The following is a 20,765-nucleotide window of genomic DNA, read 5'->3' on the forward strand; positions in this document are numbered from 1 at the left end:
GTGTCTGTATCTATCTATCTATCTATCTATCTATCTATCTATCTATCTATCTATCTATCTATCTATCTATCTATCTATCTATCTATCTATCTATCTATCTATCTATCTATCTATCTATCTATCTATCTATCTATCTATCTATCTATCTATCTATCTATCTATCTATCTATCTATCTATCTATCTATCTCATAACGCTCCCCCTTCACTTTGCAGGCAGTGAAGACGGTGGTGCGATTATCTGCTGTCAACGACGAAGTGCGCCAACGAGAAATGACGCGCGACGTCCACAAAAGGTCAGACCACCATACATGCGAGAAGCGACCGATCGCCAACAAGCCCAGATCGACAGAGCCCTCATTGTTTGGTAAACCGTGCACACGAGTACGCGTGTGACCAGCGCCCCTCTCAGGGCCGCATTTCTCAAAACTCGGCGCCACCGGGTTCTTTGCGTATAAGCTGCGGCCGCCACCGCAAGCAATATCTGCGATTCATAACAAGCTCATGGCACTTATACGAAGTCGTGTACAGACGGTTCCAGTGTTAGAGGGAACACCTTAGTGCACAGTATGTTTAGATTTAGCTATTTTACGGAAACATAAGATATGCTAAAGACTGGTTGAAAGTTCCGACTTCTGGTTGGTTGGTTGGTATGTGGAGTTTAACGTCCCCAAACCACCATATGATCACGAGAGACGCCGTAGTGGAGGGCTCCGGAAATTTCGATCACCTGGGGAGTTCCGACTACTCTTAACGCACGTACTGCTGATGTGCATGTAGATTGTTCTCATAACCGCTTGCTGTCTGAGGGCCAGCAGTATATTCTAAGGACCGTAGCGTTTATCACGCTGCGCTGACCATGTAACGCTTGTACAGAAAGGCGAGTGTTTCCAACGCTTTGTTAAGACGACATGCTGGTGGCACCTGCCCGTCGCCTTGCGTTCTACACCTTATCGCCTCCGAGACAGGCGCGCACGCGGCGCGCTTCGTTTTCCAAGATAACTGCCAGATGGCGCTCATGTCTCACGTGTGACGTGACTTGATGCGTTCGTTCGCCTCCACTGCACGGTCGAGGCACTGTAACGCAGCGCCTTCACAATACCATTCCCCGATTTTCTTGCGCAGAACATCAAATAAACGTTTTGTTCACTCTCTCCAGACGCAAGACTATCGTTTTGCGACGACATTTGCGGTGGAACATGCAGATACGGGGCCATTTTTTTTTTCTAAGCAACAAGCTTCGTTTGAAAGGAAAACGGTAGCCAACTACTTCGAGCACGGTTCCTCCACGCATCTACGCAATTGTGCGCGCGTGCGTCGACACTAGACATATACAACGAGACAAGTGTTACGCCGTGAAACGACATGGTATATCAATGCAGAACAACCGGAACGACCTTTCGGCTTACATAGGTCTTTGTACGAAGGCCACATTTGCGAGCGACTCGGCGCGAACAGCACAATGACTCAAAACGGAACGAGCGCTCACCGGATAGACAAGTGAAAGCAGATTAAAAAAAGAAGTCAAACAACTCCGCTTCGCAGACACTGATGAAACGGCGAAGTTGGTGGCCTTCCTTTCGCCAAGCGAACGTATTTTTTTTTTACTGTTTTGCGAGTCTCTCATATATGTTGTATCAGTGCTGTCTTCATTAAAAACTCTTTGTGATGCTCCTATATAGTTTTACTGCGCCCATGCCACTCTTGAAAACAGGTTCACAAACAAGCCTCCACTTCAGGTGCTTCAATACGTTGTATCACTGCACTTTTATTAAGCACTCTTTGTTAAGAATTGAGGTGGTAGTACAGCCACCACCTTTTAAAACCACAAGGTATCACGTGACAGTGGTGTGACTTAGGTAACGCGCATGGCATTTGTTAGGCCATAACTGTTGCCTCATTTTTTTTTTCAGAATTGTGTGTAGCGAGATTTATCCGAATTCGGTGACACACCCTCGTTTGTTGGGCTAACATTTGATTTATTCATTTTTAGCGGTCAGTTATGAGTATATATAGTGGGACTTACCCAATGTCTGTCGCGCATACCCGCTTGCGATTCCCACAAGCGTTGCCACGGATCCCGCACATGAAAGGCTCGACAAAAAAGAGCTTCGCTCTTAGGAGACTATATATCCTGTTGTGAACGCTCTGTTTGAAGCAACAGCTGTATGAACTTTGCAAATCGAAAATAAGCCTAACGGGCATTAGACAAACGTGTAACTGTGCTATAGCCGTATAGCTCAACTTGACGCCCACAACAATTTCAGTGGGCCGAACACTGACAACAAATTTTTGGGAAATATGTGTCTGCCTACGTTTCGCCTTCGTCATAGTACAGTACACGCAAGAATACATGCACGTCTCAAACTAGTTAATGCATTTATAGGCTTCATTGAAAAAAAAAGTGGGAATCGCTAATGCAGTGTTTCTGACCTATTGCGACAGCCGAGATCATTTCCGACTAACGACCGCAGTTTAACGACGTGATGGTGACAATTAAGAAAATGACGTACGAGCATACGAAATTCTGTTTCTATCATTTTGCAAATGTCACTACTGATAGTGGGCATAGATGGTAACACATCTTTTGGATACATTTTATAGTGCTGCACAGAAAGCTCTATATGTCTTCACAGCAAAAGAACAATACGTACAGATACATGATCAAACATTTTGAAAGATGCGGGCACAGTCAAAGTAAAAAACGACCGCTTCGTAAACTTAACGTCAGCGCGCTTTCACTGGCGTTGTGGCGAGGGTGCCCTTACCTTTAGAAAAACAAGGCGCGGGGGGGGGGCGGGCGTACGCAGCTTGCACCTGTGGTGCAAGGCTGCATGCAGCAAGCAGCGGCGCTATAGTGCTACCGAAGCAAAAGGTTGTGTTTCTTTTTTTTTTTCTAGCGCCTTGATTTGCTTTCCGAGATACCTTACCAACACGTACAGGCCCCCCACCTTAGCGAGAAGAAAGCTTCCCCACGTGTCATGCCCCGCTTATATATACGAGTTTAATAATAATATTATCTCAAGTTTACGTCCCAAAACTACCAGCTTGGGCTAGTTGGTATGGCATGACGATAGTTGTAGCGCGAGAACAAAACGACGACACAGAGACAAGAAGTGTCTTTCGTGTCCTTCTTGTCTCTGTGTTGTCGTTTTGTACTATCGTCATGCCACATGAAACTCAGACTATACGGCGTTCGTGGGCCGACATCGCACAGCGCACACGGGGCCTTTAGCATTTCGCCTCCATCGAAATGAGACCGCCGCGACCGGAATCGAACCCGCGACCTTTGAATAGCAAGTAGCCGCTGCACTGCGGCAGACGATGTGGGTTTGGCGGAAACACGCGGTTATTGTTCGGTCATTTTGCGGGAACATGCCACGTGTTATTCTGGCGGGAACCTCGTGAACGAAGCGTTCAATAGTCTGGACTCCTGGCCATCAGGGCCTCGCAGGCAATGAGGCGGTGCACGCTGCCGCCCGCGCACTCATTCCCCGGGCCACTGCCTCGCCCAGCGATAACCTCTGTGTTCCAGAAGAAAACGCTCCTCTCCTAACTTATAGAGAGATAATTACCTATTACCGGGACTCCCACCACCGTTTTCCTCGGCCCTGCAAAGGACTTAGGTAGGCGGACGAGAGAATTCTTCTCCGGCTATTTACCAATACTTTACTGTGCCCGCCAGTGCTTAAAACTTGGACTCTTCCTTTTCCGGCCTCTGCCAGTACTGTGCGGAGGTGGCTGACACCTACCACATGGTATGGGCATGCCAGCTCAATCCTTCTTTAGCCCCGAATTCAACAAGAGAGGACTGGGAGGCGGCCCTGCTCGGTTGCCAGGACCTTGCGGCCCAACAAGCCATGGTCCAGCGTGCCAGGACAGCGGCCACGACCAATTAGTGATCCCTGACTAGGGACTCCACCTAGTACTGCAGGGAGGCTGACCCACTAGAGGCTGGTCTCCCTGGCAACCTCTGTTTTTTTTTAATCATGTTTACTACCACTACCACTACTACTACCGAAAAAAAAGGAATAAAGAAAGAAAGTCTCTTACTATAAAGCTTTAGCGCACACGCACGAGGACAAATACGATAGAGACACAGAGACTGCGCTGGTCCCTGTGTCTCTATCGTATTTGTCCTCGTGCGAGCGCGCTAAAGCTTCAGTATGCAACAAAACCAACTAGCCCGTCTTTCTGTATTACTGAAGAAAGTTTTCGCAATAGGGCGAGGTCAAACAGTTTCGAAAAGGAATTTCGGGCAACCGAATACTCCTTGACTTTTTTTTTTTCTCATAATCTGACTTATAAGGAGGTTCTATTGTATAAACACATGAAGCCACCATGATGGGGCGGGGTGTGGCAGCGCGGACCCCTTCCTTTCTTTACAATAGGTCAAAATGAAAAAAAGAAGAAGAGGGGATTCGGTCTCGCAACATGTATTATTTCGTAAGCAGTACACGGATGCTTATTAATATCTCGGTTGAAATGACAGCAGAAAGTGCCGAAAACAGTGATTGTCTAGAAACGCGTTATATATACGAGCTTCGGAAAGCCATTGGATGTATGTTATAGAGTTCCTCGGTATCGTACTGATTGATTTGTGGGGTTTAACGTCCCAAAACCACCATTTGATTATGAGAGACGCCGTAGTGGAGGGCTCCGGAAATTTTGACCACCTGGGGTTCTTTAACGTGCACCCAAATCTGAGTACACGGGCCTACAACATTTCCGCCTCCATCGGAAATGCAGCCGCCGCAGCCGGGATTAGATCCCGCGACTTGCGGGTCAGCAGCCGAGTACCTTAGCCACTAGACCACCGCGGCGGGGCCTCTGTATCGTACTGTAATTGCAGTACGATATCTAAGGTTCAAAACACATGTAACTAGAAATAAATGGTGCCGTCGGTGCGAAAGAGCTTATCCCATTTATTTATTTGGTTATTTGCTTTGTGATAGTCGCCAATAGCTCTCTTCGTGAATACAACTAGAACCGAGGCGTCGACCTGAAAAGCTGCAAAAAACTTCACGACATTAAAACGACGAACGCGTCAGCGACCAGTTGAACCCACCTTGCCATAGACTGCACGTGTAAAGTGGCTAACCGCGGCTTTGCCACGAATGAACGGGTGCCGATCGGCGGCTTCACCTGAATAGTTACCGGCTGCTCATACCAGTTCAGTGAATGTGCGTTTGGAGAAAATTAAATTCGTGAAGAGATATATCCCAAATAATCGCGTGTGAACAAAAACCAGACAACCCACAAGTTCGCGGTTACGGGACCTCCCCCCCCCCCCCTTTTTTTATTTCATTATATCGAACGTTTTCTGATTTGATTGCCTTGTCGAGATCCATATAAGGAACTGCGTATAGCGATCGCTGCAAACTCGATCGCGAGTGAGCTATACGACATACTGATTTGCATACACATAAAAGCGGCTTACGTAAGTATACAACGAGGAGTGCAAGTAAAGAAAAACAAGAAAAAAGAAAGAGTACCCGGTTGTCTGGGGGTTCTAAGGAACTTTTGTTTACTATTCTAGCCTTACTTACGGTTCGTTCTTACGTATCCCTTTAGTTTTGTGCACACGCGCGCCCACCTGACACACATACTGCCGTTTCATCACGAGTAACTACCCCTCCCCCCTTGCCACCAATCAACAGCGTGCAAGATTGAGTTGATAGTTGTAACCTCATTTGTTTATATTCCTGTATCGTGTTAGCTTTTATTTTTACTAGGGCCGCAGAAATAGCTTCCCTTTTCCCATCCTGAACCTCTCCTCCTTGCGTTTATCTTAGTTCGCTACTACATCATGGTGCGCAGTGCGACCTGATCACCAATGCACCTGACTGCCCCCCCCCCTCCCCCACCGGTTGTCCTGTAAACAACCTCACGACCCTCAACACCTTCAGCTTTACTGGTGGGGCGGAGGGGGCGGGGAGGCAAGTGTGACAAACCAATTCGCCCACACAGCCCACCTAAATTTAAACACACGGGCCTGGAAGGAATCAGTTAGCAGGTAGCATTGCACAATGCGATAAAATAAATGAATAAATTGAATGTAATAGCTCTGGCGCAGTCACAATTCAAGCTTCGTTTGCTGCCCTTTGCTTCGTGAATGGAGGACTTCTCAAAAATTCACGAGCTCACTTATAGCCTAAACTAAGCTGTGCTGGCTGACCGGCACCTAGGTTTGCTAGAAATTCAATTCCTGCAGAGAGGGCCACAGAAGCATGAGCACAAAGCGGCCAGTCAGCGATAGCGCGTTCGACTATTCCTCATTAGCATAATTAATGTTCGCCGAAGCCCGCCATAATACGGTAGCAGTCATATACGTCAAAGTACGTGCGCAGTAGAAAGCGATCGAGCAAAATGTTATCAATACACCGGTGACGTGCGTAAGTGAGCCAACGTTTCCGCATCGGTTGTCTCCTCTTTCTTTCGTTTTTTTTTTTTTCAGCCCAAGACGCGGAGGAGAGGTTACCAAATGATGATCCCTCACGCAACATCGATCTATGTCTCCGCGAGGAATTATTATAGTTCCTGAACCACATACAAAGGGGGCGTCCATGGAACGTTCTACAGGGAGTAAGGAAGGCATCTGCAGCGGAGCATCCAGCACAGGAAGCCTCGAGTTACTCTATATATGGCTCTTTTCAGCTCGTTAACTGTATATGCTACCCAAAGGTAGCATGTGCTTAAGGGAGCTCTAACTGTACATGCTTTAGGTAGCATATACAGTCTTGCTACTTACCAGTATAGTCTATTCCTAAAGCTATAGCACATACAGAATTGAGCTGTAACTGCTACATAGGTATAACATACAGTTATTGTAGGTAGCATACACACTTACTGTGGTAGCATATACAGTTTACTGGGCGCCCCTCTATATACTTCCAAAGTTACACTACTGTATGCGCTTCAACTGACACATATACAGTAACTCTATAGCTGCCCCGCTGCCGATTGCCCATACCGGTACAACGTACACAAGACGTAGACCACGCCACTTTGTTTCGGTAAGCTAGGCGCTTAGGTGACGGGTATGTAGCAATAATTCCTGTGATTAAAGAGCCGACACCACGATATCATTAGTAAACAAGGCGTAGCGGAGGACATAGTTCTCATCGAAATTCAGACGCTGTGGCCGCGGCAATGGAACCCATGCACGCCTTCAAGTTTCGCAGGGCGACACCGTGCCCAATTCTGAGCCACCGCGGAGGGTTCCAACTACGGTGTAATTTAAAAAAATATATATTGCACAAGTACAATGAAAGAAAAAGCCTGTGATTGGCAGCTGAGTGGTAATTTTTAATGCTCGATATAAACCGAATTAAGCGGAATACCCGCAAGTACACAAAAGAGAATCGAATATTAAATGATCGAGTGAAGTTGAAAAGCTCCTAAATCACATCAGTTGCGGTACATACTGCGGCACACACACACACGCACATTGATACATGTCCGTTAGCTTACGTTTCCCGGCGCCAACGTTCGCGATATCAAGCGAGACTGCACGATGTTCTGGTGAACTTGCATAGAACGTTTTCCCGGATAGTACGAATTGTCCCGCGTTCTAAATCCCTATTGCGCATATTAGACAACGCTGCTAACAATACATCGTAGTTTAGTAAAACATTTTCACTACAATGTAACCCCCGAACCACATATTATACAGCACACGCATAATAAGTAATACGTTAAAGATGACTACATCGTGAAATAACGACGTAAGAAATAACCTCGGATATAGCGCGTTTGAAACGCGTGATGTGTGCGCGGAAACGACAAAACAATGGCTTAATTGTTTTCTTTCCCACATGAGGGCCTGCGCACAAATGACAGATTCTTTGGAACAATATATCCACTATGTATATTTTCGTGCACGAACCTGAGGAGTTTAAAGCGTTGCAACGCAGCCAGTGTTATTGAGCGCAGCGGGCTTTTGTGTTCGAAAGAATGCACGCGTGGAAATACACCGACAGCAGGAATGGCGGAAAGCACCGCGCCGCGTTACTGCAGGTAACTGCTACGGCTACCCACTAATAAGAATAATCACTTGACGTACGTGGTGCCACGAGCATTCTCAGCCACTACTTTACAACAAGAAATTAATTATAATGATATCGATAATAATAAAGAGGACACAACGAATCCATCAGCGCACCGTACTGAGCAGCAAGTGATAACGTGTGTTGTTAAAAAAGAATCGTACAAAGAGAACTAATAAAACGGTAGTAATAATACCCGGGGTTTTCCGTCTAGAAATAACTGCGATTTGATTATGAGGGACGCCGTCGTGGAGGGCTCCGGAAATTTCGACCACCTGGGGTTCTTTAACGTGCACCCAAATCTGAGTACACGGGCCTACGACATTTCCACCTCCATCGGAGGTGCAGTCGCCACAGCCGGGATTTGATCCCGCGACCTGCGGGTCAGCAGCCGGGTACCTTAGCCACTAGACCACCATGGCGGGGCTCTCAGGAGAAACATATTTAGCAGCTTTAATAGGCTGGGTATTGGGACTTGCAATTCGTAATTGCTTTTTTTTTCGAGAACCTTAGATCATTTATAAGCACGTAATTGACATAACCGGGGCACGCTGCCCCCCTCCGAAAGTATAACCCCCCTCCCCCCAAAACTTTCAATTTCACATTTCAGACTACATAAAGTATGAATGAACTCTTCCCCACCTGGAAAATACATATATATATCTATATATCTTGCTACGCTACCGAACGACATGAACTCTGGAGGACAGCGCTCGGGAGTTATGAATAGGCGCTTGCGGTAAGCTTCAGCGACGAACGGCACGGCATGATAAAGCGTGCACGCTAGCAATATCTTGACCCGACTTCGATTCACGTCGCAATATATATCGACGAAGCAGGAAGAGGGGAGCGCGATCATCGAACCGTCGTCGATCGAATCGCGCAATGCACGGGAGCTCAGCGGCGAAGCTCACCTTACGGCAGACGATCTGGTTCGGGTTCTCCTCGTTGCCCGTGGCGGCGGCCGACGATGCCGCCGAGCCGCTGGCTTGGCTGCCTCCGCCGCCTCCTCCGGTGTCCGTCTTGCGACGGTACGCCATGGCCAGGCGCGGTGCCACGCTGCGGCCACCGTGCTCTAGCCTCGGCGCCGTGGTGCCACCATTCCAGCGGGACGAGCAGCAAGCTCGCGGGCCGCGCGCCAGCCACCAGCGCGACGCCTGCGGCCGCCGATCCAGTACACACACACTCAGGGTCGTCGTACCACACCGCGAGCTATCAAGTTTAAAAACCACGATATGACCCGCCCGCCCGCTCTTCTTCTCCCAGAAGGAACCGCTCTCGTCACGTACCAACGCAGCAGCACACGCCGGCGGGAAGGGGAGGGAATGCCGCACCTGCGTTGGCACTTCCCGGCGGAGCTTACGACGCTGGCCGAGTCACTTATCACCGTCTTCGCACTCACGCGGGAAGCGGGCAACACCACGCCGCCCCGTTATTTCGTTGGTCGCGGGTGAGGCTTGGTGAGCCGCCTTGCATCGGATCGAGCGCTCGCGCGAGGACCTCCTTAGGCCTAACGTTCGCTCCCCATCGCGCTCTTCAGGCTCGGAGCCGCCGCTGCTGCTGCTGATCGTCGGGCTCGCACCGTAGGCGACGACGCACGCAGGCCTGCAGAAGCCACGGGAGATTCGGCGCCGATCGTCGCCGCCGAGGATGAACACCGGCGATGCTCCCGCGAGGCATTTTTGCTACGGCCGCCGTAATCGCGCGGTGGTGCAGTGAAGCTAGCACACAGTGCCCCACGGGCGGCCGTCGCTTCGGGCTTGCAAGGCGGGCCCGAATCGCGGTGGCGGCGCCTTATTCCCGGGCCGATGTCCGCATTTTTACGAGACGATCACACACGACCAGACGCACGCACAAGAGAACGCGCACGCCTGCAGAAAACACCGAGAAGCGAAAGTAGCGGTTGAAAGGAAGCTAGCAGCTGACCTAGCGGCGGCGACCGTTTACAAACAAAAAGGTGCAAAACCTAAACAACATCGCTCCCGGCCAATCGCGGACTCTTCCCGAGAAAGCGCGGTCACGTGATCAAAGCCGGCTGCAAGTAGCTGTCGCCATCTGTTGCGCTGCGGCCGAAGCGAAAATTCACCAATCAATTCAGTCTTTCCTTTCCTCTTTTCATTAAATGGGTGCCTCTAATACCGAAAGTCGGTGAAAGCGCACCGTACCAGCGGTTACCGAAAAGCACACGTGTCGCTACGGTCTACTGCGGGAAAAATAACTCGGTGCATACCTAGTTCGCTATATCGGGGAAAAAAGCTAATTAAGCTAGCTTCGCACAATATACCGGTGTCAAGTCTGAAGTAAGTGTGGAGCCGGGTGGTATACTTTGCTTCTCTTTGCTTCCTCTCTCTCACTTCCCAGTTTATTCATTTCTATTTCTATCCTGCTGTATCTCTGGGATCTTTCTTACTTCCGCCACCCTTTTATCTCTACTCCTTTATATACTGTGCTTTACTTTTGTCGCGTGAACTTGTCTTAAATCTTCAAAACGGTACATTGTACACCTTCAGGCTTTGAAGGGAATCCAAACTACCGCTGGCATGTGCGTGTCTTGCCTTACAATTAAAACCTCCGAGCAAAAGAAAAAAAAAAGTCACGCGCACGTACCGATTTCCTGAACCATATTTGAGCAGAATCAATCACACGTCCTACACTCGGCATGTATAAACTCAACTGCACAGAAGTTGTGGTTCGCGAACGAGCAAACATAAGATAGACAGTGAAGTAGAGAAGCCAAGGTCTCGATGCGAGATAAATGATACCGGGTTTGTCCGAATTGATCCGGCGTCCCAAATGTGGCCCCCGACCAATGCCAGTCAATTAACCTTACGTTACAGAATATCAATTGACCGTAAACAGCACAAGCTCTTTCGTCACTCTATTTTAAACACACAGGCCACACACAAACTAAACGACCGTTTTTCTGTTATGCTACACCATCATGCAACTGAGCTCTGCCAGGAAGCCGACTTATTGTATTTATTAAGGTGAATTGGTTATTTAACTAGGTTGCGGTGCAGTGCAGCACAATTCATTCATTTGTAGGCCTGTACAGGAATTATGTTTCTTGCAGTATTTACTAGAGGCTAGTGTGGCACTGTGGTCATTTGGCCACCATAGGAATCATCAGTAGTACGTGGATTTGCCTAGTCCTCATGCTTGTGCCTTTCCTTATTGTTATTTTGCCTCCTGTTTTCTAAGAAACAACTCGTCGCAAACCTCAAGCCTATTCTAATTGGTGAGCCAAAAAGGGATCAGTTGGTGAAGTTGGTTTGCTGAACTTCTGGTGAAAGAAACTTTGGCAAACTACCCATCATCCCCATGCTGACTCAAATGTCATGCATTGCAGCTCTTATAAACAAGAGCACAACACTTCCCTCCAGTGAACTATTATCACATCTTTCATTACCGAAAAAAGTCACAGCTTTGCTGCAAAGGCGAAGCAATGAATGTGATGGCAACATATACGGTGAGTGACGCCGACGCCGGCAGCAAAATCTAGCCGAGAGTGCTATCGCATTAAAAAAAAAGGTTGTACCACATTTACCGAAAAAAATATTTCCATGATTTGCACCTGACTGCTCTCGCACTACAGCCCAGAGTGTGGCCCTATCAGGTGACATTGAGTTTCCTTGAGTCTATTGTGGACCAAATAAAGTTTTTTGACTCACTCACTGCTTAATTTGCAGAGATCATTTTTTTAAATAGAACCACACTTTTGTATCAATTCAATAAGGCTCTTATTTCACTAACTGTGCAAAAAAAAAAAGATAACTTCACTGCACGGCAATGCAAGAAAGCATACACACAAATGACACAAAATGGACAAGTGTGGCCATCTGGTGTCAAGAAACACAACTTTTTTTTTCTTTTTTTTTTCTTTCTGAACAGTGAAGTTGAAAACGTGTGTGTGTGCTCGTGTGAAGTGCGTGTGGAGCACGAAGTTTTGGCTGGTGGCGCTGCGAGCGCCTGCCTAGTGATGTGTGTATGGGTGAGCACACAACATTTTGTCCTGTGGCGCTGGGTGCGCCTGCCCTGTGCCAAAAGGGATTAGGACCACCTACTTACTTAGCTACTATGACGAGTGTAGTCACCATTGGTTCCATGTGGGAACAATTTTGGTTGATGACAAGTATAGTCGTCACTGGCAATTTTGGTACAAAATTTAAAACGACTGTACATGTCAACAAAAGCAAAAGGATAAAAAAACTTTATGTGGACAGGGAATGAAAGAAGAAAACTTCGTGAAACATGACCAATGAAATAGACAATTTATTTCTGGGCGTCTTTGGTGACGAGACATAATAAGTAACATTCGCTGCATCGAGCTGGTGATGCATTAAATATTCCGTTCCATATGCCTGCACTTCAGGGACACCAGTTTAGGCAAACACTGCACTTCAATGCTGAAGTTGACGTCAGCAATGTGCACCTGACGGCGCTTGTTCTAGTTTTCACACTCAAAATGGGAGCGCCACATTGTGTTAGTCCTTTTTTGAGCTTGTAAACTACAGCACTCATTCGCTGCATCATTCTCAAGCCACCAGTTTGAGCACCGCTCACATACTCGAAGCAGTAGCACCGCTTTGCACACATATTTGCACTGGTGAACTAGTGGCACTTTGCTGCACCATTTACAATTGTAAGAAATGACCGTTCTTTCAGATACAGTGTTTGAGGCCACGTACCAATGAAAAAGCGCTTTGAATTTGGGAGAACAAGAAAGCTTTGCTGTAAGAAGTGCAGGCTAATCAAACAAGTAGAAAAAAGTGAACTGTGTAGAATTGTATAAATAAGTGTCACTTCATTAAAAGCATCATTTTAGAAGGGAGGCAATGGGAGAACATGGAACGAATAAAAAAAAGTACACTGGAAGTCCAGAAACAACAAAGGTACAGTTGACAGTCCAGTCTGTATACCTTCCCGGAGCACGGTGGCCTCTCGTGCGGCACACCGCATCACAGCAAGCTGTCAACTCGACCGTCCGAAAAATTGTGCGGCGTTCTATAAATATAAGACTACCGATGATGTTGCACAGCACATGACTTGATAGTGTTTTCATACGACGCAAAAACAACACACTTTCAAACGGAAGGTCATTCGCAGTGCGAAGGTGATTCGCCATTGCCGCAACTTCCTTGTGCAACGTCGCTTTCGTGGCAGAGACACGTTCATATGAAGACTTGTTCGCTCGCTAGGCTGTCGGCGAACGGCTGGACGAGCGACGACGTGGCGAAGTAGAAGATGAGGCCAAACGTGATCGAGATCGGCAGAGCCGGAAGTGCCTTCTTGAATATGGCCAGCAGGAGGAGGGTTAGGCACAGACCCTGCGAGGGTGCAAGTTGTGTAGAATGATTCAATACCCCGAACGCTGCTTACTAGTCATGGAAGCACTGAAGTCACTGCTTCACACAGCTGCAACTGGAGTTACTTCAGAGCTTCATATGACGACTTCTGTCAGACAACAATGATAGTTGTGCGAGAGATTTTACTGTTCTTCTTTCCTTTACTAAAGACTCTCCACTCACTAGTTTTGTGTCAAGATTGCTACATCATGCAATAATTGTTGTATGACATGCATGCATAGGTAAAAAAATAAATTGGAGATCACTCAGACTTACTCGAGATATACATTTTGCTCCGAGTGCTCACTTGGATTAGGAATTACAAAACTTTCCTCAACAGGACTCACTAGGACTAAAACTCAGCAACGTATTACTCAGTCAAACTCACAGCTTGACCCGAGTTTGAGTGGGCCTGAGCAAATCGACATGCGAGTCTACAGTCGAACCCCGCTACAACGAACGAAACTGACGGGGCGTGTAAAAAATTTCGTTGTAGTAAAACAGAAAAAAATATCGATGATCTGAGTTAGCAAAACAAAGGAACGTTTATTCTCAAATTCAAAAAATGTCTGCTGCTTCCTCTTCTTTCCCAGCAGCGTCATGACGTGATTCTCTACCATGCATAGCGAGGCCACGGTGAAAAGCACGCTGAAACAATGCCTAAAACCGCTTTCCTGAAAGAACCAAACAGTTGCATTAACACGTTAACACCAGCAGCTGTCCGCCGTCAAAAGTACCCGACAACGCTGGGTTGGAGGCAGGATATCATGGAGTGGCAACTTTTGCATTATTCTATGCCATTCTTATCATCCATGCTCGCGGCTAGCTGATTTTGTTGATAATGCGGACGAACAGCCCCTCCGATTAGGTACCACACTGGCCAGGCGCGAACATAATGATAAGCATCGGAAAAGGCATCGTGCCGAAGTTGCACCCAGCAGCTGTGAAAAGAAAACCATGAACTGAGCGACTGAGCTTAAACTTCGAATCGTTTGCGACTCAAAAGCAAGCCAGCGGAAAAACAAAAGCAGGGCAGTTTCATTGCCATCACTATCGAGCAATGGCGGCGCCCAGTGCTTGCTCAACAGCGGCGGTTTCTGGTGGTGCCAACGGGTGTTTCAGACTTCGTTGATGCATTTTCAGGTTCTGAAAATGTATTTCAAAATGTTAAAGTTTGGGTTTACTGCATAGCAATAAGTATCTGAGCCTGGAATCACACCGTAAAATTTCGGTGAAGTGGGACGATCAGAGGAAAAGTGTTCGTTGTGGCGAATATTTATGCATTGACTCCTATGGACTGCTGACGGGGAATCGTGAATTTTTTGTTATAGCGGAAATATCGTTGAAGCGGCGTTCGTTGTAGCGGAGTTCGACTGTATTAGCATAAAATTTACGATGACAATGTTCTTCAAAGCCAATATCTAAGAAAATCTGTACTCTGTGATATGCCTTTTAATTTTGTACTTTCAAATACAATTTGTCGGTGGTTTTCATCTACTAAGAACATTTTCATTAAATATGCAAGTCACACAATATATTTTTATCGAAAGCTTCTAGCGAAACAGTTTGTAAGGGGGGATCAAGGCATCCTCCTCCTTAACCCAAACCACTGATCAGTAAATACAGAGCTGGTGCGTGAGTGCTACTGCGTCGAAACATGTATGCATAGACTTGTATAAAACGTGACGTGATGTAAAGGTGTTTGCAATGCTAAAGCCGAGTAGATAGGAGCATTGGTCGGCATTAAAAGGAGGAGCTTGCTCAGACTTGCTCAACAAGCATATTTTGAGCTAAGGGCTCACCTGAACTCATCCATATTTTATTCAATCGGACTAACTTCAACTCACTCAAAGAACCAAAGCCCCCCGTCGCATTCAGACTCGTTCAGACTTAGACTCATGGCTAGATCTGAGCACGATCTAGTGAACTCTTGAGTGACTTTGCCAACATATGCATGCATACACAATGTTTGTGATGTGAAAGCACCAGGTGCATAGCACTCACAGCATTGACGCAAGGAAGGACACACTTGTTACACAGATGATATCAACAAGCATTGTGTCAAGACGCGATTGCAGCTATATTTATTATAGGTGACGTTTAGAGAGTGACAAAGGTAAGGCCTGATGGGTGCAACTGTTTTTAGAGTGTGGTTAATGGTGTAGAGCGACGCCGTCATTTTCGATGAACGGATCCTTCGTCAATGGGAACACGCTTCCCCACTCCTTGAGGTTCTGTTTACAGAGATTACAGAGATACGGTGCAGCGGTCTAAGTGCCCATTAACTAACCATGTACGAATTATCAGCAAGCGAATAACCAAATGGGCACTACAGTACCACACTGCGCACGCCACTCACAATGAGGATGGCCACAAAGCAGGCGACAGTTGTGTTCCAGTCACCGTAAGAGGATGCCTTCCCCACCAAGACGCTGTAAAAGATGAAGTCGCCCAGGCCGAGTTTGACTCCTCCTGTTAAAAGAAGGCGGTGGAGAGCATGAAAATCAATTTCTACAGTTTGATATTATGCCAGAACTGTTACGTGATTAGAAGGCATGCCAAAGCGGGGGACAATGCAGTATTAACAGTTTTTGCCGACCTGGCATTCCCTACCATAGGACTACATCCCAGATGAGCATATCTATTTCAGCGCTTCAGTGGGGGCGATTCCTGTCCCTTCCCTCTACTTTTATGGATAACCACAAACAGTCAACAAACCAAACTGGAAACACCCTTGAATGAAGAGGCCAGATAACGGGGCGAGTCTGTCTAAAGTAATGATTAAGCTGACTAGCTCACCAAATATAAGAGATCTAGTTGAGATAGAACATAGTGTAAAAACCCGCGTATAGCCCGGGATATTTCGCTAGACTTTAGGGTACAAAATTTCGGCCCCATACTATATGTGGGTCCCCAGAATTTTCGCCCAAAATTCAGTTTTAATTTCGGCATATCGCGGTGCTATCCTCATCATCAGGTGTTTGCATGCTTCTGCCCTAGGTGTTAGGTAGCGTTAGCAGGCGCTAGTCTTACAGACTCACGCATGCAACAGTGCTGAATGGCCTTTGCCTCAACTTGACGCCCATAACGACGGCCAAGATTTTGCTCCTGTGATTTTACGCCATGTCAGCACTGCGCAGGCTGCACTAGGCTGCTTTTAAAAGGAAAGTTATTGCTGCTGCCGAAACCATTGACAACTGTGTCGCGGAGCAGCAGTTCAGAGTCAACGAGCAGAGTATTCACGGTTGGTGGAAGCAGAAGGACCCCCTCTTTGCTTGCAGCAGTCGGCAAAAAAGTTTCCGTGAACCAAAAAAATGAAGCGCTTCTTGACGTGGAATGAGAACTCTTAGACTTTGTGTGGGAGCGGCGAGTGGCACATCTCGCTGTTAACATCCAGCTGCTACAAGCGAAGGCAAGGGAGATCGCCCAGAACAAAGGCATGCAGCCGGAGGATTTCAAAGCGAGCAAGAATTGGGTTTCATTCTTGATGCACCGTGCTGGGTTCTTTCTACGTTGGCGTTCGTTGATCTCGCAAAATCTACCAAAGAGCTATGAAGAGGTCCTTGTGAGGTTTCGAAAGTATGTAATTGCATTGCAAAAGGCTGTCCTGTTTCAGGTGGGCCAAATCGGCAACGGAGATCAAATGCCAGTCTACCTGAATATGCCCTCGGCCCTGACGTTGCATCAGAAAGGCTCCAGGAAAGTTATCGTGCGATCGACTGAAAACAAAAAAAAACGCGGGTGACTGTAATGTTGCCCTGCACTGCAGACGGTCACAATCTACCACCCTATGTGGTGTTCAAACGAAAGATGCTGCTGAAGGGGAACAAGTTCCCCAAAAAATGTCGCCATCCGCTGCCAGGACAAGGGGTGGATGAACGAATCGCTAGTGCTTGAGTGGATAAAGTCCGCGTGGTTTTGACGGCCCGGAGCACTGCTGGGGCTCCCTTTGATGCTTGTGCTAGACGGGTATTGGTGTCACCTGACCGACTCCGTAAAGCGACTGCTGCACGACTCTTGCACCGAGCTCGGATGATATCACAGCTGCAGCTGTTTGATATGTGCCTTAATAAGCCATTTAAAGATCATGCCAAGCGCCTGTATGCAGAGTGCATGAGGTCCGGAGACCCAGAAGTGACCCCTGCCTGACGGCTGAAACGAGCCTCGCCACCAATGCTGTGCTCGTAGATAGTCGAGGCTTGGGTCTGCATTTTCGAGGTGCTCGTTTGCCGCGCGTTCAAAACGTGCTCCCCCTTGAATGTGCTTGATGGCACTGAGGATGATGTGCTGTGGGAGACCATTTCTGACAAGAGAGCTTCAGAAGATAGTGCGTCCGACAACGACGATTAATGAAGTGTGTCAAAAATAGCATTTTTTCATTTTACTCGAGCTATAATTGAGTGAAAACATTTTTCTTGTGTCTGCTATCCGCAAATTACAACCGGGACTATATGAGGGTCTGAGCTATATACGGGCTTTTACGGTAATATGCTTTGGCAATTGAAAATAAGCGGCACTCGTAAAATCGTGAGAATGCCCTAATGGTTAATAGGAAAGTGTGCAGTGGTAAGCTTTAGAACAATTTCCATCATCTGAAATTTGTTGACGGGCATTTACCATACTGTACATGACTACGAGCTGGCCTCATGCTGGCTAATTACTTGAACCAGTAAGTCTGGCATCAGATCATTGTAATGACTGAGCCTCTACAACAGTTGATGCAAGTGTTGATCATGGCAACTTCACTATAACAAAGTTCACTATAACAAAGTTGCATCATAGATGAAAATAACGTTGTTATATCCGAAAATTTGTTATAAAGGTATATTCCTAATGCTACAGCAATTGCAAGACTACCATATAATGTGAAATATAAGTCGAGGCGCAATATAGGTCAACCCCCTTACCTTGACTAGCAACAAAAAGTAAAAAAGAAAAACGCAGAATTGTTCACGGATTCAGTGACTTTATTCAGTCCTCCGAGCTGTCGGAGCTCTCCTCCGACAACGACTGCTTATCACTAGCCGCCTCCCATAGCATGTCGTCCTCAGTGCCGTCGAGAGCGTTGCTGATGCAGCACTTCTTGAATGCGCGCACCACCACCTCTTCAGACAGAGACCTCCATGCCTCAGAGACCCAACCGGAAACTGTCGTGAGAGGTGGCCTGTGCAGCCGGCCTGTCGGGGTCAGCGGGTTGTCGCCAGCCATCCATTCGGTGTACAATGCACGCACACGATCATTGAAATGCTTATTAGGAACGACGTCCAGCGGTTGCAGAGTTGACCTCATCCCTCTCGAAATGACGACAGGATCCGTCTTTCCGTCGCAAAGGTTCACCTTCACTGATGCCGTCAAATGCCCGCGAAATGCATCCAACACGAGCATGTTTCGGTGCTGCAAGAGGGCTCCAGGCCGCTGGTTCCACACTGTGCGGATCCACTCGCGCATTAGGGCCTCGTCTATATACCCCTTCTCGTTGACGCAGATGACGACATCCTGTGGGAAGGCCTCCTTCAGCATCGTCTTCCACTTGAAGATTATGAAGGGGTGCAACTTTCTGCCATCAGCCGTGCAGGAAAGCATAACGGTGAAACGCGAATGCTCGCTTCTAGTCGACAAAAGCTTCACCTATCTTGGCCCGCGTTCACTAACAGTCATCGACGATGGCATGTCCAACCACACCGGCGTTTCGTTGGTGTTGCCAATCTGACCTCGCATGGAGCCATGCTGCCGCCGGAGGCTGTTCACATAAAGTTGAAACTCTATCAATTTGTCCTCGTACATCTCTGGCAGCTTCTGGCATATCGACGTGCGCCGTCGAAGGGCAAATCTCTTGTGTCACTTGAAGTGACGGATCCAATAAATGGAACCCTTGAAGTCCTTCTTTGACAGACCGGCTCAACTCAACAGCTCTTGAGCGAATGAGCTCCGCGTTCACTGGCAGGGATCTGGCACGGTACTCGCGGACGAAATCCACCACTTTGCCCTCGAGTTCCAGGTGCACAGCTCGGCGATTGCGACACGACGTCTTGCTCGCGTTACACACCGACAGTTTGGGTTTTTGGTTGCGCAGGTACCTGACGCTTTTCTCGAACACTCCAAACTGCCGCTGTGCCGCTATGTTGCCACTCGCTTGCGCGAATTCAATAACTTTTTTTTTAAACGTGGCGGTGAACTGGCGCCGTGTCCCGCTATTCATGGCTGGTCGCAGAGTAAGGTCGCCACTCGCTACAAACACTGAATGAACAAGAATAGAAAAATGGCGTCGGCAGAGAACGCGTCAGCCCAAAGAGGCAATGTCGATGCTGATGCCCAAAAAGCATGCGACACTCCCTGTTGCCAGACGATCACTTGGTTTATGCCTAGGGCCGGTATATAGGTCGAGGGGTGACTTTTTAGTGACATTTTTTTGAAAAAAATCTCTACCTATATTCCGCACTATACGGTATTCTTCATTCACTTCATTATAACCAATATTTTATTATGTTTGGGTTCGTTATATAGAGGTTTGAGTAGTAGCAAGATAAGTGAAAGGGCACCGTGTTTTGGGACTCACTACCAGCACCAGAAATTGCCGACTCACTCTCTTCTTCTTCCTGGTGGGGGAGGTCGCTAGCGTTGTCGGTGGCACCTGCCAGCGTGCCACTGTTGGCGACAGTGCTGCCACGCTGAGAGCGCCGCCGCGTCCTCTCTCCACGCATCCGTGGCTGCTCGACCTCCACAGAGGGATCGGCATCTCCGCCTTCTGCACGCTGGCCGGGGCTGTCAGTTGACGCTGCCGAACGATAGGAAAGATGATGATTAGTGGAGTTTTGCGGTGCAAGGGCCATGGGTGGCCAAAGAGCGCCATGTCTTTGATGCGATGTAAGCAATGACCAATGATTGCGATGGCACGGTGTAATATGGCTGTATAAAGGCCTAAAATCACGTGCTGTATAAAAGCGTAAAATGTGTGTACAAAGTATAAAATTATGACAGTGATACGCGATTTGATGCATAGGTGTGGAATAAATTGCAAGTGACCATGGTATCTACAAGTGAGCGATTATAAAATAGCCCGTATGCCTCCGCAACCCCTTTGAAACCAAAGCGTGAGAGGCAGGAGCTTCTCAGAGTAGCTACAGCACCAACAACTTCTGCGGAGAGGTTATTCTACGGATTTCCCTTGTATATGATGCTGAACTTTGGATTTCATTTAAAAACCCAAATTATGACTGATATTTAAAAAGTGGTTCTTTGACAATGAGTATCGCAGGATGAAGTGGAATGTGTTCACCGTAAGGTAACAAAAAAGCTTTTTTCTAATTGAGTCTAATTCACTACATTGGATGAGGATGTGGTTGACGGTGAGTGATTCACCACATCTATCACACA

At 47.4% G+C, this 20,765-nt stretch overlaps 2 protein-coding genes across 5 annotated transcripts in view; both read right to left on the reverse strand.

Moving 5' to 3' along the window:
* Positions 1 to 9,360, reverse strand: part of RSG7 (Regulator of G-protein signaling 7) — an 82,556-nt gene extending 73,196 nt beyond the window's left edge. For all 3 annotated transcript variants that reach the window (XM_037419002.2, XM_037419001.2, XM_037419003.2), the window contains exon 1: positions 8,961 to 9,360. In XM_037419002.2, coding sequence (XP_037274899.1) covers positions 8,961 to 9,086 — 126 coding nt within the window. In that variant the 5' untranslated portion in view covers positions 9,087 to 9,360. The remainder of the gene's footprint in view (positions 1 to 8,960) is intronic.
* Positions 9,361 to 12,825: 3,465 nt separating this feature from the next.
* Positions 12,826 to 20,765, reverse strand: part of LOC119167506 (presenilin-1) — a 38,255-nt gene continuing 30,315 nt past the window's right edge. For both annotated transcript variants that reach the window (XM_037418999.2, XM_037419000.2), the window contains exons 8-10: positions 19,975 to 20,166; positions 15,751 to 15,863; positions 12,826 to 13,373 (exon numbers count right to left, since the gene is read on the reverse strand). In XM_037418999.2, coding sequence (XP_037274896.2) covers positions 13,218 to 13,373; positions 15,751 to 15,863; positions 19,975 to 20,166 — 461 coding nt within the window. In that variant the 3' untranslated portion in view covers positions 12,826 to 13,217. The remainder of the gene's footprint in view (positions 13,374 to 15,750; positions 15,864 to 19,974; positions 20,167 to 20,765) is intronic.

This window comes from Rhipicephalus microplus, chromosome 6 (assembly GCF_043290135.1).
Source record: "Rhipicephalus microplus isolate Deutch F79 chromosome 6, USDA_Rmic, whole genome shotgun sequence".
NCBI lineage: Eukaryota > Metazoa > Arthropoda > Arachnida > Ixodida > Ixodidae > Rhipicephalus > Rhipicephalus microplus.